This window comes from Salvelinus namaycush, chromosome 40 (assembly GCF_016432855.1).
Source record: "Salvelinus namaycush isolate Seneca chromosome 40, SaNama_1.0, whole genome shotgun sequence".
In the NCBI taxonomy this organism is placed as follows: domain Eukaryota; kingdom Metazoa; phylum Chordata; class Actinopteri; order Salmoniformes; family Salmonidae; genus Salvelinus; species Salvelinus namaycush.
This window is the reverse complement of record NC_052346.1, coordinates 12,022,325-12,039,723: the sequence shown is the minus strand read 5'-3', so window position 1 is coordinate 12,039,723 and position 17,399 is coordinate 12,022,325. Positions and strand designations below refer to the sequence as shown.

The 17,399-nt window shown below is 41.6% G+C and overlaps 2 protein-coding genes across 2 annotated transcripts; one reads left to right on the top strand and one right to left on the bottom strand.

Annotated features, from left to right (window-relative positions):
- Nucleotides 1-412: 412 nt before the first annotated feature.
- Nucleotides 413-5,848, top strand: LOC120033344 (ATP synthase subunit beta, mitochondrial). The gene is made up of 9 exons (XM_038979639.1): nt 413-554; nt 1,433-1,606; nt 1,827-2,001; nt 2,189-2,310; nt 2,399-2,583; nt 3,930-4,211; nt 4,344-4,556; nt 4,919-5,120; nt 5,437-5,848. Exons 1-9 carry the CDS (start codon nt 452-454, stop codon nt 5,532-5,534), a joined length of 1,554 nt encoding a protein of 517 aa, XP_038835567.1. The 5' UTR covers nt 413-451; the 3' UTR covers nt 5,535-5,848.
- Nucleotides 5,849-8,502: 2,654 nt separating this feature from the next.
- LOC120033418 (retinol dehydrogenase 7-like) lies at nt 8,503-16,886 on the bottom strand. The gene is made up of 5 exons (XM_038979774.1): nt 16,771-16,886; nt 9,997-10,317; nt 9,533-9,791; nt 9,167-9,330; nt 8,503-8,924 (listed from the first exon to the last, which is right to left on the bottom strand). The coding sequence occupies exons 2-5, from the start codon at nt 10,307-10,309 to the stop codon at nt 8,701-8,703; spliced, it is 960 nt and encodes a 319-aa protein (XP_038835702.1). The 5' UTR covers nt 10,310-10,317; nt 16,771-16,886; the 3' UTR covers nt 8,503-8,700.
- Between the last annotated feature and the right edge of the window lie 513 nt (nt 16,887-17,399).

Sequence of the window (17,399 nt, the reverse complement as noted above, 5' to 3'; positions counted from 1 at the left end):
CTTCACATGCTACACACACATACGCGCACGCACACACACACACACACACACACACACACATATGACTCCAGACTGATTGTTATTGGTTAAACATAATTTATACCAGATCCTTCCAGAATCCTCACAGTGTTCTCCCATTTAGTATCTGTATTCTGTAGTGACCTTGAGTTTGTATCTGTTGTTGTCTGGGTTGTTAGAACACTGTGTATGATTATTCTTGCTGCATTGACATGATAAATCATTTGTAACGTTTGAAAGACAATCACTATGTATTGTATAGTAGTAGCTTATGACAGTCATATCAATACAATACTAATCAGCTGGACGGATGTCACGAAGTGCGCCTGCTCAGTTTGTCCCTGACGTTGCGCGCACGCTCAGTTCAGATCACATTCATTCATTATAAAGGCACAAGTCGTTTCGTCTCTTTCCACCTTCAGCCATTTTGACAATGTTAGGAGCTGTGGGACGCTGCTGCACCGGGGCTCTCCAGGCACTTAAGCCTGGGGTCCAGCCCCTGAAGGCCCTTGTTGGATCGCCATCTGTCCTTGGACGTAAGTTCTGCAAGCACATTTAATTTTGCAGGGGTAACTAATTCATTGGAAAAAACATCAGTTCGGAGCGGACCTGGTATTAGGCTAGTTAACGTTAGCCTAAAGCAACAAGCTGGCTTCCTTCAGTGTAGCAGGCCTCACCTTTTTAAAAATCTATAATTTCGTCTACTGATTTAATATTGAGCGTGAAACTTATGTAATGTATTCAATTTAATTGCTGTAGTCCTATGTGACCCAAGTACATATAGCTGCGTGGCATGATTTTTGTGCAAATAGAAATGACCTTAGTATGACATGAGGTTTGGAGGCTCGCGCTAGCGAGTGCATACTGTGGCTGGCTAGCTAGCTTCAATGACAGTCATTCAATGCCAGTTAACTAGTCAAATAGCGTTGGAGTAGAAATTAATTTCTAAATGTTTTGCTTTAACTAGGTATCAATTTGCCAATTTGTTTTCGTCATACGTTGTCTGGCTAACGTAGCTAGCATGCTATCCATCTGTCACCTAGCTAACGTTAGTTAACTGATTAGGCCAAGTTGCAGAAGTACAACTCACCTTAGCGTAACGTTACTTGGTTGCCTAGACATTTGTCGTTTTCTATGAATTTGGTAACTAGCTGACGTTAGTTGATTACTTATGGCTGAGCTGTAAATAATGATCCTACTCAACATGGCCGAAAATACTTGACATTGAGTCTGGTTCTTTGCTCTTGCGCACATAGCTAGCAACACAGGTGATATTATTAAATGTATATCTCTGCATTTTGTAGGCTAGCTTGACAATGGTCAGCAGACATCACTGCGTGTTATTGATAGTTCATTCACTGCAAGGTCATGTGGTTCTGGGTCAATGCATGCTTACATTGGTTTACTTTTACAGGCAGAGACTACTCTGCACCTGCTGCTGCTGCCGCCTTTGCCCATGGCAGGATCGTAGCAGTCATCGGTGCCGTCGTCGACGTCCAGTTCGATGAGGGCCTCCCACCCATCCTCAATGCCCTGGAAGTCGCTGGGCGTGAGTCCAGGCTAGTCCTGGAGGTGGCACAGCATCTTGGTAATTAATTTAGCCTATGTTTAAAGGCAGCCTAATTCATATATTTTTTACTGGTCTTTTGAACAATCAGATTGGCCCTTTTGCTAATAATTGGGCAAAATATCCTAATTGTGTAAATGCAGCCATTGTTTTGCAGAGGCGTTGTACCTGCATTGCATAATCAGTAACGTCCAGCTCAGATTTGATTTGAATTGCACCCCAATAAGTTGTCGACTTTCAGGTGAGAACACTGTGCGTACCATTGCCATGGATGGTACAGAAGGTCTTGTCCGTGGACAGAAGGTTGTGGACACTGGCGATCCCATCAGAATCCCAGTGGGTCCCGAGACCCTAGGCAGAATCATGAATGTCATTGGAGAGCCCATTGATGAGAGGGGACCAATCTCCACCAAGCAGTAAGCACTTTGTCTATCAGCCAATTCCTAATAGGTTTAGAAAATGCAATCGCAACATTTAAGTAAATCAATCTTTTTTTTTAATGCATGATTCAAAGAATGGTCTCGAGTCTGTCTGAAAGATAAGCAATTGGAAATTGCTTGTTCAATTCAAGTATTGTCTCTAATCTTAATTTTTTAAAATTAGGACCGCAGCCATCCATGCTGAGGCCCCAGAGTTCACTGACATGAGTGTGGAGCAGGAGATTCTGGTAACTGGCATCAAGGTGGTAGATTTGCTGGCTCCCTACGCCAAGGGAGGCAAAATTGGTATGTGGGACAACTGACATCATTGTTTCACATTTTTGCAAATATTTAGATACTGTTTAATGAAAGAAAATTGTGCCTTTTTCTATAGGTCTGTTCGGTGGTGCTGGTGTGGGCAAGACTGTGTTGATCATGGAGCTGATTAACAATGTGGCCAAGGCCCATGGTGGTTACTCTGTGTTTGCCGGAGTGGGAGAGCGTACCCGCGAGGGAAATGACTTGTACCACGAGATGATTGAGTCGGGTGTCATCAACCTGAAGGATGACACCTCCAAGGTGAACAACTGGCCACATTTGATAGTCATAAGCAGGTGCCTCTATTTAACCCTTAAGATTAAGTGATTTAAAAAAAATTTTTTTTTTTACCTGAAGGTCAACTCCCGCATGGGAATCTAATTAGCATTTAAAATCCCCATAATCTGTCAGTTTAAGCTAGAGATCAGTTTTTTTTGCATTAGATGAATCAATCCGCCTATGTAATACTTCTGCAACTGCAGTGAAGGGTGACAAAGCTAGAGCGGTGTTTGTCAGACCATGAGCCATCCTGAAAATCGGTCTTCTCACAATCGTCTGTAGTGTCCCGACTGGTTTGGCCTACATACTATTATGACCCCTCTATGGAAAGATGAGACTAATGAACACTGGTTTGGCCTACATACTATTATGACCCCTCTATGGAAAGATGAGACTAATGAACACTGGTTTTGCTCTGACCCCCCCCCCCCCCCCACAAGTGTTTTGGGACTTGTCTGAAGTTGGTACAGCAGATCTGCTAACTGTCTAAACAGTTTGGGCTACGCACTAGTACGACCCCTCTAAGGGTGAGACTCTCACAAACAAGTACATGTTTTGCTCTAGGATGGCCTCAAGACTCATCTGAAGGTCCCCTGATACCAGTCAAATACAGTTATGGTAGTGTATATATGGAGACAGTCCTGAAAACTAAACAATCTGTTTTCAATGCGTTTGTATAACCTAATAGCAATAAGGCCAACATTTTTCATCTCTTGTAATATATATTTTTTTATACTTCAAGGAGTTACAATTCAAAATCAAATGGTCTGTGGCATGACCATAAAACAACTCCATATAACTTAGCAGTCCCCTGGCTTGGACTCCTATGGGAGTCTTATGCAGACTGATGGCATTTTAGTGTCAGTCACAGGAAAGACAACCCACTGTTAAATGTCAAAATTGAATGTGCAATATGTAGAAATCGCTCTGTTTCCTGGCTCTAAATTCGAGTAGTCAGTCTAATTTCAGTTTGTGACAAAATAGCATAGAGAATCATGGTGCCATCTAAACCGCTATGAAATATATTTTCCATAACGAAAACATTTTCAGCTGTTTGAAGTTGGTGTATCAAAGTAAGATGCAGAAACTTAACAAAGCATAGAAATGGAGCGAATAGATCATATCTACTGCTTCTTAGACTGGCTTTCAATGAAAATGACTGGTCTCTTACTCACATTTCTATGAATTGTCACCCAAAAAGTTACATTGTAGCATATCACCAGTCTGGAAAGTTGACTTGATGTTCACATCAGCCTTTCCCCTCTAGTTTCTATTATGGTTTGACCTAGATGTGTTTTCTAATGGTGCCCTCTCCTCCAAACCCCTAGGTGGCTCTGGTGTATGGACAAATGAACGAGCCCCCAGGCGCCCGTGCCCGTGTGGCTCTGACTGGTCTGACTGTGGCTGAGTATTTCCGTGACCAGGAGGGTCAGGATGTGCTGCTCTTCATCGATAACATCTTCCGCTTCACCCAGGCTGGCTCCGAGGTGTCTGCCCTGCTGGGTCGTATCCCCTCCGCTGTGGGTTACCAGCCCACCCTTGCCACTGACATGGGTACCATGCAGGAGAGAATCACCACCACCAAGAAGGGTTCCATCACCTCTGTGCAGGTAAGCTGGAGTTCAAGCAGCATAGGCCTGTTGGAGGACCACGCTAACATGGCAATCTGTAGCACCCAATAGTCTGACATGGCTTCAAGACTGAAACGCTGCCTGTGAATGTAACAACCTTGTTTCTCTAAGGCCATCTATGTGCCGGCTGACGATTTGACTGATCCCGCCCCTGCCACCACCTTCGCTCACTTGGATGCCACCACTGTGCTGTCCCGTGCCATCGCTGAGCTGGGTATCTACCCCGCTGTGGATCCCCTGGATTCCACCTCCCGTATCATGGACCCCAACATTGTCGGCGCTGAGCACTATGACGTTGCTCGTGGCGTGCAGAAGATCCTCCAGGTTAGTGTCTTAAGCCCTCCTAGTGTACCAATCACCCCGACCTTTGAGTTTATTTTTACAGGGACAGTGCACATTAATCAATGTTTTGGGCAAAGTGCTGGATTTAGCCACCTGGCAAATTTTCAACTGCACACCCTGGGCAGGTTATTAAAAACCATTCCCATGACAATGAGCAGTGAGCACATGCAGAGCAACATAGGACAATCAACACGTAGCATGCAGCCAGCGCAATAACAATAGTGTAAAATGCTTAAATGTAACTGTTACACACTTCACAAGCTAGACATGGAAAGCGGCACTACACAGCTAATGATGAATGACCGACCTTGCCCCTAACATTATGCCTATAACTCTCCCCTCAGGACTACAAGTCCCTGCAGGATATCATTGCCATCCTGGGTATGGATGAGTTGTCTGAGGAGGACAAGCTGATTGTCTCTCGTGCCCGCAAGATCCAGCGTTTCCTGTCCCAGCCCTTCCAGGTGGCAGAGGTATTCACCGGTCACGCTGGCAAGCTGGTGCCACTCAAGGAGACCATCAGTGGCTTCCAGAGCATTCTAAATGGTAAGTAGTACTTGTGATTAGGTTTTAAATGTGGACTCTGCGATATGATGTATATGCGTGAAGTTAACAACTTAGCGGGTCAATTTCTGCAACTACTAAGAGCGTTGAAGCATGAGGTTAAACTTGGCTGTGTTGGTGCCGTGGCTCACACGTAACAATCGAATCCATGCGCATAGTCTTGCATCTCGCTCATTGCAATATCTGCAGTTCTGCTCGTGGCAACATTTTGGTCCGTATACCTTTTAAACTGATGAATTTCCTTGGTGTTGTCGGTGTGACATTCTGATTGGAGCGTATGGTCATTCTTTCCCTCCAGGTGAGTACGATGCCTTGCCCGAGCAGGCTTTCTACATGGTCGGACCCATCGAGGAGGTGGTTGAGAAGGCTGCACAGATGGCGAAGGATCTCGCATAAGTTCATCTTTAATTGTGAGGAGGGAGAGAAGCAAAGAAATGGAGGGTTGTGTAGAAGGAGCACTTGATTTGTAATGTCACATGCAACAATTCCCTGTCATCCTGTGAAGTTATATTTAATCTTTCCAGTGAAAGATGGAATAAAGATTTGTTTGGTCTCTTGTATGTTTTGGCATTTTTCAATGTAATGTTGCAATGCTATTCCTGTCTGGGTGCTGTCAGACTGGTTGTAAAATGTAATCCTACAGCACTGAGCCACTAGATGGGGTTCAAAGGCTTTGAGGAGTGACTAAATAAAACGGCTGTTAAAGTTGAGGGAAGTTTGTCATTCCTTGTGCAGTGATGCATTTTATAAGACCTAACTAGAGTAATTGTAAAATGTTTAAGTATAGCTTACTGCTGAGATGTGACAGTCATGTTATTAAGTTGCAAAATGCAGAAATCGCTCTGCCGTTACCTGTTTGCTAGTAGTTCATTTAACTTCATTTGTGATGAGAATCATTGTACAATCTAAACTGCTGTGACACCTCTTTCAGTAACCAAAAAGTATTGTTTGATGCTGGTGTATAAAAGCCTCACACGAATGGGAAGCATAACAATGGAGAAGAGCTACTGCTTTTTAGACTTGCTTTCGATGAGTGGTGGAGGTTATAACTAACTTGGTTGGGTCACCACAAAGTTACACATTGCAGCTTTAAGATATAGATGTCTTCAAAAGGACCCAACAAACTAGACAGCACTAACAAATGCAAACCAGATTCCTACCACAGCTGACAGTACTCTGATACTAGACAACTTTTCTTTGCTGCAGATACATTTTGACTGGGTGGAGGGTCAAAGTTGAAACTCAATAGCCCTGCTGAGCAGAGAAATGGTCAAGTGGACATGTTAATGTTAGTACCAGTCAAGTTTGGACACCAAGGGTTTTTATTTTTACTATTTTCTACATTGTAGCATAATGGTGACCAAACTATGAAATAACACAAGGATTCATGTAAAATATATTGTATTTGATATTCTTCAAAGTAGCCACCCTTTGCTTTGCACAGTATTGGCATTCTGTCAACCAGCTTCATGAGGTAGTTACCTGGCATGCATTACAATTAATAGTTGTGCCATGTTAATTTGTGGAATTTCTTTCCTCAATGCATTTGAGCCAATCAGTTGTGTTGTGACAAGGTAGGGGTGGTATACAGAATATAGCCATATTTGGTATAAGACCAAATAGGGAACAGCTCAAATGAGCAAAGCAAAATGACAGTCCATTAAGACATGAAGGGCAGTCAACCTGGAAAATGTCAAGAACTTTTACGTTTTCTTCAAGTGTTGTCGCAAAAACCAAGCGCTATGTTGAAACTGACTCGTGAGGACCACCACTGGAAAGGAAGACCCAGAGTTACCTCTGCTGCAGAGGATAAGTTCATTAGAGTTACCAGCCTTAAATTGCAGCCCAAATAAATGCTTCGCAGGTTTCAAGTAACAGACACATCTCAACATCAACTGTTCAGAGGAGACTGAATCAGGCCTTCATGGTCGAATTGCTGCCAAGAAACCACTACAAAAAGGACACTAATAAGAGACTTGCTTGGGCCAAGAAACACGACCAATGGACATTAGACCGGTGGAAATCTGTCCTTTGGTCTGATGAGTCCACATTTGAGATTTTTGGTTCCAACTGCTGTGTCTTTGTGAGATGCAAAGTAGGTGAACGGATGATCTCCACATGTGTGGTAGCCACCGTGAAGTATGGAAGAGGTGTGATGGTGTGGGGGTGCTTTGCTGGTGACACTGTCAGTGATTTATTTAAAATTCAAGGCACACTTAACCAGCATGGCTACCACAGCGTTCTGCAGCGATACACCATCCCATCTGGTTTGTGCTTAGTGGGACTATCATTTTTTTTTCAGAAGGACATTGACCCAAAACACACTTCCAGGCTGTGTAAGGGCTGTTTGACCAAAGAGAGTGATGGAAAGCTGCATCAGATGACCTGGCCTCCACAATCACCCGACCTCAACCCAATTGAGATGGTTTGGGATGAGTTGAACCACAGAGTGAAGGAAAAGCAGCCAACAAGTGCTCAGCATATGTGGGAGCTCCTTAAAGACTGTTGGAAAAGTATTCCTTATGAAGCTGGTTGAGAGAATGCCAAGAGTGTGCAAAGCTGTCATCAAGGCAAAGGGTGGCTACTTTGAAGAATCTCAAATCTAAAATATATTTAGATTTGTTTAACACTTTTTTGGTTACTACCTTATTCCATATGTGTTATTTCATAGTTTTGATGTCTTCTCTATATTCTAGAATGTAGAAAATAGTCAAAAATAAAGAAAAACCCTTGAATGAGTAGGTGTCAAAATTTTTGTTTGGATTGGTACTGTATGTATTTAAGGTAGAAATCTGACATGGGCTGCAAGATCGAAATAAAAGGGTGTAAATATTTCATAGACGTACTTATCTCCTACCAATATTTACAATTGTTATAGAATTTAATATTTAAGTTGTGAATGTGGAGGTATTTGAATCATAGCTGCTCATATCAGTGAAGTTGAGAGAATCTGAATGATTCAAATCTTGTGAACTTCCTTTTTGGTCACTTATTACAGGTTATCCTTCAACATACCAATATCAACACATCAAGGACAAAGACTGTCAAACCTTGACCTTAATCCCCATTTCTCTTGTAAAGTTTTCAAAGACCAACCCAACACTGCCCATGTCATACTGGCCAGAGATGGAAGAGGAAGCGAGACATCCCACAAATGTTCTGTTTCAATGGAAGTCAATGAATTAAGTAGACCAGACCCAGCTGCGATTGAATTGGTGTCCATGGTAGAGTCACTCCCTTAAGTAAACTGTAACATAATTTTTTTCCCAATGATGAACGGCCTGAGTGAACTGTCTTCAGTTATCCACTCTATTTGATACTGGCATAGAGAATGCACTGAATAAAAGAGGGGAAACAAGTGGAACCAAATAGCAATTATGGCTTTTATTTTTTGTTACGGGTCAGAGGTTAAACAATGTCTCTAGCTAAGCTTACATCATACTGTATTTCGGCCTGCAGACCGTAGGGTACAAAAGTGTTATATTCATTAAAGACAATCAGTAGCACAGCACAATCAAGTATTTGTTCTGACAGCATAAACACTGACAATCTTGCGTCAGCCTTAGTTGACAGCCTTGGCTGGTAGGATGGCTTCCTTGAGCAGTAGCCAGTCGGCAAACCCGGTTGGCATGTAGGACATAGGGATCCAGAAGAGCTTGGCGTCCCACCCTGGTGAGTAGCGGGTGCGAGGACGGACTGCAGAGATAGCGTGCTCCATACAGCTCACCACCTTCATCAGGTCAGCGTCAGACATCTTGGCAAGCTTCTCCCTCATCATCACGTCCACTAGAAGGGACAGGGAAGGTTAGGAACCATGTTACATGTTTGTCTTTAGCTATTCAAGATGGCCACTTTCACTAGAACATCGGGGTGAATAATGCTTTCTGAATAGATCAAATCCTTTGAAAGACTGGATGTCAGTGGGCAGACAGAATAAAAAAAATGGCCACATTTTGCATAGGATAAATAAAACACTTGTGTAAATTAATACATTCCAGAATGTAGGAAAATAAAACTTTTATATTTACCCTTGTCCAAATAATCAGGTCCATAATCATCTCTGACTTCTTGTGGCATCTTCTCCCACAGCTGCTTGATGCTTTTCCCCAGGACTATCGAGTCAGTCACGGTGGTCTTGAAAAAGCCTGGCTCAATGCAGAGGACTTTGACTCCGAAAGGTACCATGTTTCTCCTGAAAAACAAGGTAACAAAACTTCTGTTTACAAATTTACTTCTGATATGTTACAGATTTTTATAGTTTCATCAAGTCAAACAGTCAAAGTTGTATTGCTTATGGTTCACCATTGCTAGATTACTGAATATATGTAAAAAATAATAATAAAGAAACCACTGATAAAAAATATGGCATGGATAGGATGATGTTCTTGTTTCACCTGAGACTGTCATTGAAGGCCTCCACTCCATACTTAGACACGGTGTAAGGTCCTCCGACTGGACTGATCCTGCCGAACACACTGGCTACGTTGACCACACGACCCCTGGCCTTCTTGATGAGGGGCAGCACACTCAGGGTGACTGCGATGACCCCGTTCAGGTTCACGTCCAGCATGGACTTGTAGTCATCAATGGTCAGCCAATCACAGGGGGCCGAGGGGATGGCCACACCTGCGTTGTTCACCACAGCCCACAGGCCTAGAAGGTGACAGGTCATTAGGTAGCTCTATGAACAGCCATTATATTCACAGGTGTTTGGTAAGAAGAGGACATAAGGACAAAGATACCGGCACTAACATGAATGTCAACTGAACTGGTAATATTGCATAATTTGACTGGTATGACTTGAAACAAATGATGATGATAGGACTGTTTGCTTTTCAATATAAACACTGACACTCACCCCTAGCCCCAACTTTGTCTTTAATCAAAGCAGCTGCTTTGTCGACGCTCTCGTTCTTTTTGACATCCAGGTGGAGGGTGGTGAATCTGTCTGAACAGGCCTTCCTCAGATCTTCCTCTCCCTTCTCTGTGAAGCAGGATGCGATCACACAGAAACCCAGCTTGTCCAGATGTCTGGCCAGTAGGTTGCCGAAACCTGAGTCACACCCTGTGATGTAGACATATTTGTCTCCTTTGTCTGGGACTCTGGGGATCTCCCGGAACCAGCGGTACAGGTAGTAAAACACCACCAGCCCAAGGAGGTACAGGAACATGTCTAGGACTGGATGAGACAAACAGCCTTTTAATAAGTCATCTCTAGTTTATCAATATTTTAAGCTAAATGTTCTGATCTGTTGTGTCAGCCACATTGCATAAAACAGGTTTTTAGATGCTAGTGGTTGTATTAATTTGGGATCAATCGCATCCCACAACTGTCCCAGACTATGTTTTGAATATTTATTTCTCGCACAGAATTGAATAGTCGACTATTGTACTATGGGGGATAGTAGACATAGGCTAGTGATTTTGCTGTTTGTTAGGCCTACTCATCTTGTTGGCTGATGAAAAGTAAATGTGGATAGTTCTTCCAAAATCTTCAATATGCACCTTCGGAATTGGATAAGGATGCACGCAGTTGCGTCCCCGATGGGTCTGTCTTAACTTGTAGCCTGTGAGAAAGACCCGATCACGTGACGGAGAGCCGTGTAGATTGCGCAGCACACTCAGGGAGTAGGGCACAACGCAGCACTCTTGGCATGGATTTTTTTAGGGTTCATTACAGTCACAAAGGGGATGCCGCTGTGAAATTCGAGGCCTTATCAAGTGCTTGTCATATTGGGAATGAGTTACTATTGGAGTGTGTACAGCCTGCGTAAAAAACAAAGCAGAGCTCATGCCTTTTAAGCGACTTTTTTCAAATCATCATTAGAGTCTCATCATGCAACCTTACCATGTATTAAAAATCTAAACAAATAGCCCAACATTTGTAGAACAATTAAAGTTACATTAATAACTCTAAATTAACCATATAGGAGTACCTATTTCTTTGTTAACCACTCAACATGTGCGCACTCCGTCAAATCATTTGCAAAAAATATTTATATTTTATTCAGCTTTGTTCAATTGTATTCTTCATAATATAAAACAATGCCACAGAATTATAAGTAAATCTTGTCTGCTAAATTAACTACTGTAGCCCACAGCCAATTGGCATAGCCTCAGGACCTAACATACATGAAGGGACCCTTGCGGCATCTCCCGTATGATCGATGAGGATTTCCATACGGCAAATGGACGGTCCCTTACTAGACGTCCGCAGGGGTTATGTTAAAATAGGCCGACAGCCTCGGGTCACCCTCCGGGGCCCGGTCTTCTGGGAAATCCAAAAATAAAGTTTCCAGGACACTCGGTTTCCGCAAAAAAAAAAAAATGTATATAGAAAATGTTCTCCTGTACTGGAAAATTCCACTAGATGGCGACTGGCTGTATATTGCAAATGGACATTTCATCACCAAATGGACATGGCCGTTTCTCGTAAACGGAAAAGACTTCAAAGACGAAACTCGGTGAGCAGTGGTGGCCAAATGTACTTTTAGCCCAGAAACAAGATGGCGTCGAGGCCACAACGATCCTTGAGTTAATGCACATTTTGTGGTATTAAAGGTTGAAAACGGTAATACAGCGCTAATTTGACCACTTCACATCAAAGTACATAAACTTACGGTGTAAGGAAAAAAAGAACCAGCCATTTATCTATCGTAGTTTACGAGAAATCGTACAACGTCCATTTCATGATGCTAAAACAAACATGGTGTGACACAGTGTGGGGCTTACAGACACACAGAGCCTGCAATAGTTACCGGCATTCGAACCATCAAAGTACTGCTAGACCTAGAGCTCTGAAACTTTATAAACCTGTTCTAGAGCTTAAGCCGGTAGTGCACAGTGAGTTATGTAGCTCTAGAAGGTTCTCAGCCCGAAAAACAGCCTCGTCCATTTGCAATATCTTCAATTAAAAAATGACGACATTTAGAAAAGTCCCAGAATCACAAGACTAGGTGCATTGAAACCGCCTCGGCCCATAGAGACGGACCCTACACATTTCTGTCCGATAGCTCTTTCAGGGATAACGTAGCAATGCCCGAAAAAGTGCATTTTCAGCACTAATTAAGGTCGCTGCTCGGGCTCCGAATGACCTATAGATCCGAAACTCAGGATTCATGGTCACCTCAGCTAGGCCTACACATAATGTCAGAACTGGACCCACAGCTCGAATGTAACTATGTTTTTTATGTTTTTTTGTGGCTTTAACAGAAGGAGCAACGAATTGTGGGCCGGCTCTGAAATATGTGATAGTTGGCTTCTAAAAGATTTGGACAAAGTAAGTTTGGTGTCAGTATGTATAAGTTTGGTGTCAGAATGATATCTTATTGACTGATGGCTGACTTGATGGCAGTATAATATATTGGCATTGTACATTTTATATTGCAAATGGACCGTGTACATTTCCAATGTATTTAATGAGGGATTTACCATCACCAAATGGACAGGCTGAAATCAACACCAACGACCGATGGAGTGGAACCACTATCGCTGCTAGGCCATCCCGAGTTCCACGAGCCAGACAATTGGGCATTTCAGCAGTATATTAGAGCATGTTCAATTCGTGATGGTAAATGCCTATTGTAATACATTGCAAGTGGACAGTGTACATTTGTACACAATTTTTAATGAGGGATTTACCATCACCAAATGGACGGGCTGAAATCAACACCAACGAGAGAATGAACTGTGTCCATTACACATATGCTATAATGTCAGTGTGAACATGCTCTTCTGCAAGTTGACAGTGTCCATTGCCAATATCCAAGGACTTCCCATTACAAAATGGACATGCTGAATCAACACCAATGAGAAATTCTGACTTCCTATGACTTCCTATGATCAAACATGACCAATAGACCTTATAGGTTGATTCAGGGCTTAAAATAGTGATATATATAATTTGGTCAGTATATAGGCCATCTCGACATTATATATACCATTTGCACATGGTTCACTGACTTTTGGGTTCGGAAGCCGACTTCCTATGATCATATATGGCAAATGGACAAAACATAGGCCTTATGGACAAACTCAATAAAATAAGACAAATGTACATTTGAATTCGGAAGTTTACATACACCTTAGCCAAATACATTTAAACTCAGTTTTTCACAATTCCAGACATTTAATCTGAGTAAAATGTCCCTGTCTTAGGTCAGTTAGGATCATCACTTTATTTTAAGAATGTGAAATGTCAGAATAATAGTAGAGAGAATGTATTTATTTATTACAGCTTTTATTACAGCTTTTATTTCTTTCATCACATTCCCAGTAGGTCAGAAGTTTACATACACTCAATTAGTATTTGGTAGCATTGACTTTAAATTGTTTAATTTGGGTCAAACGTTTCGGGTAGCCTTCCACAATTTTCTCACAATAAGTTGGGTAAATTTTGGCCCATTCCTCCTGACAGAGTTGGTGTAACTGAGTCGGGTTTGTAGGCCTCCTTACTTGCACACGCTTTTTCAGTTCTGCCCACAAATTTTCTATAGGATTGAGGTCAGGGTTTTGTGATGACCACTCCAATTCCTTGACTTTGTTGTCCTTAACTTCTCTGGGATAGGTGGCAGTATTTTCACGTCCGAATGAAAAGCGTGTCCAAAGTAAACTGCCTGCTACTCAGGCCCAGAAGCTAAGATATGCATATCATTAGTAGATTCGGATAGAAAACACTCTGAAGTTTCTAAAACTGTTTGAATCATGTCTGTGAGTATAACAGAACTTATTTGGCAGGCGAAACCCCGAGGACAAACCATTCAGAATTATTATTTTTGAGGTCACTCTCTTGTCAATGGGTTTTCATTGGGAATCCAGATGTCTAAGGGACCTTCTTGCAGTTCCTATCGCTTCCACTAGATGTCAACAGTCTTTAGAAATTGGTTGAGGTTTTTCCTTTGAGAAGTGAAGAACTAGCACTGTTCAGAATGAGGCTCGAGGGAAGTGTACTCTTTGTTAGAGGCGCGTGACTTGAAAGCTAGCTACAATTTGTTTTCCTCCGGTATTGAACACAGATCATCCCGTCTTAACTTTGATCGATTATTTACGTAAAAAAATACCTAAAGTTGTATTACAAAAGTAGTTTGAAATGTTTGGACAAAGCTTACAGGTAACTTATGAGATATTTTGTAGTCACGTTGCGCAAATTGGAACCGGTGTTTTACTGGATTAAACGCGCCAAATAAATGGACATTTTGGATATATATCGACGGAATTAATCGAACAAAATGACCATTTGTAATGTTTATGGGACATATTGGAGTGCCAACAGAAGAAGCTCGTCAAGGGTAAGGCATGAATTATATCTTTATTTCTGCCTTTTGTGTCGCGCCTGGAGGGTTGAAATAGGATTGTCTGTGTTTGTTTACTGGGGTGCTGTCCTCAGATAATAGCATCGTTTGCTTTCGCAGTAAAGCCTTTCTGAAATCTGACATGTTGGCTGGATTCACAACAAATGTAGCTTTAATTTGGTGTATTGCATGTGTGATTTCATGAAAGTTAAATTTTTATAGTAATTTATTTGAATTTGGCGCTCTGCATTTTCACTGGATGTTGGCCGGTGGGACGCTAGCGTTCCACATATCCCAGAGAGGTTAAGCCATTTTGCCACAACTTTGGAAGTATGCTTGGGGTCATTGTCGATTTGGAAGACCCATTTGCGACCAAGCTTTAACTTCCTGACTGATGTCTTGAGATGTTGCTTCAATATATCCACATAATTTTCCTCCCTCATGATGCCATCTATTTTGTGAAGTGCACCAGTCCCTCCTGCAGCAAAGCACCCCCACAACATGATACTGCCACCCCCATGCTTCACGGTTGGGATGGTGTTCTTCGGCTTGCAAGCATCCCCCTTTTCCTGCCAGGACAGGAAAATGGTCTAATTCACGCACTTAAAGAGAAAATACCTGGTCATCCCTACTGCATCTGATCTGGAGGACTCACTAAACACAAATGCTTTGTTTCTAAATTATTTCTGAGTGTTGGAGTGTGCCCCTATCCGTACATTTTTAAAAACAAGAAAATCGTGCCATCTGGTTTGCTTAATGTAAGGAATTTGAAATTATTTATACTTTTAATTTTGATACTTAAATATATTTTAGCAATTACATTTACTTTTGATACTTAAGTATATTTAAGTATACTTTTACTCAAGTAGGATTTTACTGGATGACTTTGTCTTTTACTTGGGTCATTTTCTATTAAGGTAACGTATCTTTACTTTTACTCAAGTATGACATTTGGGTACTTTTTCCACCACTGGCTATATTACATGGATTTATTAGGCTTTTTAAATTGTATGGAAGCCAGGAGATGTTAAATGTGTTCATGTTTAATTAATGGTCAATTATGGTGAGACCAATAGTTATTTGCTTAACAATCACTGGCTGACGAAATTTCGTGACCGCCACAGCCCTAGTCACATCTACCCAGCTCCACCCCCCATTCCTCAGTATACCAAACAAAGTGCCAGGGTCATCACGGGAAGTTACAGAAATACGCACATTACACAATATGAGGTTAGACATAAATCAAGTGGGATGATAGCGTCTGCCTTTTACAGTTCATCACTAATATGCATCTTATAACAGTAGCTTATAGTAATAACATTATTGTAGCTATAAGATAATCAGGAAAATACTTTGAAGATCAACCACATTCAGGGAGAGTTCATTGAAGCGCATGGAATGACAGAGACAGGGTTGAACAGAGCATTGAACAGTTATTAATGGTTATTAATGCCGGTGTTGTGCCTAAAATCTCCCCCCTGCCAGAACCTCCCCCCCTTCTTCATTGCTGCGACTTGCTTGCTAGTTGAGATTTCTGCTCTTCACTCCATTGTCAGTTTAGCCTAAATTTCACTGATCTTAGTAGCAGAAAGCATTTTTGTCTGCAGTTTTCATTTAGGCTATTTGTTTCAAGTGTATGTGGCGGTTCTGGCTTGTATGGCGACCTGGTCGAACCTCCTCTCCTTCAGCGCCCGCTCACACCCGGGGGCGCCCCGTGCCATCCCCGGCAATGTGCCGCCCTGGAATGTTTATTTACATTTTTTTGCTTGCCAACATTTTACTCCCTGTTTAATATAACACAGATACAGTAATGATTAATTTCGGTTGCCTATCCTGACGTGAAGTTTGTTTTATAGAAAGTATTTGACTCTGATGTGTGCCACAGAAAGTATTTGACTCTCGCCACAAAATTAAGGAAATTAGAAATGGGGGGGATTCTGGCAAGCGGTTGATTTCCGGCACAACAACGGTTTCAAAGTGCACTATAGGCTATCTTGTACAATTGCTCTTTGTAAATAATCAACTGCAAAATGAGCCAATGTCTTGACAAAGGTCATTTAAACCACAACTAACAAATACTATTACAAATGTGGTTCAAATAAACGAAGGAATATGTGCAACACTCCTACATTCTCATTTGAATGTAATATGAATCTCATGTTAAATGCCAGCTTTCGATGTTTCAAATAACACAATATGGAAAGTGAGGGCGTATTACAGAATTGAAAGCCCTGCACATTACATACTAATAAACATTTGTTCGATCAATTATGATAGATAGCCTATCCTCAACTTTTGCATGTTCAAGAAGATTACAGTCTGGTGGAATATTGAAGTCGTACCTGTTGGAGAGGTTCCTTACCAGCGCAACAAAGTAACAGTTTTCAGAAACTACGCAAGACCAAACTCTGCCCAAGGACGTCACATGTCTAGCACTGGCCAATCGGAGCCAAGTTATGTCGTTAGAGTTAACAAGGTCAACAATGATTTGATTAGATATCGTTTGGTAGGAACTTGAAACTACTTAACATACTCTTGACTTCAATATGGAATTCTTTCCTCCATAATTCATCAATGTCTAATAGATTACAAAAATGAAATTAGGCCGACATATTAAATTGCATATTAAAATCCTGATATGATTATAAAAAATATGATTTTTACAGAAAATGTGTTTTACATTTTAAAATATGGTTGTCATGGATTATCATGTCAAATAAACTGAACAAAAATAGAAACGCAACATGTAAGGTGTTGATCCTATGTTCCCTGAGTTGAAATAAAAGATCCCAACATTTTCCATACGTACAAAAAGCTTATTTATCTCAAATTTTGTGCATAAATTGGTTTTCATCCCTATTAGTGAGCATTTCTCCTTTCCCAAGATAATCCATCCTCCTGACAGGTGTGTCATGTCAAAAAGCAGATTAAACAGCATAATCATTACACAGGTGCACCTTGTGCTGGGGAC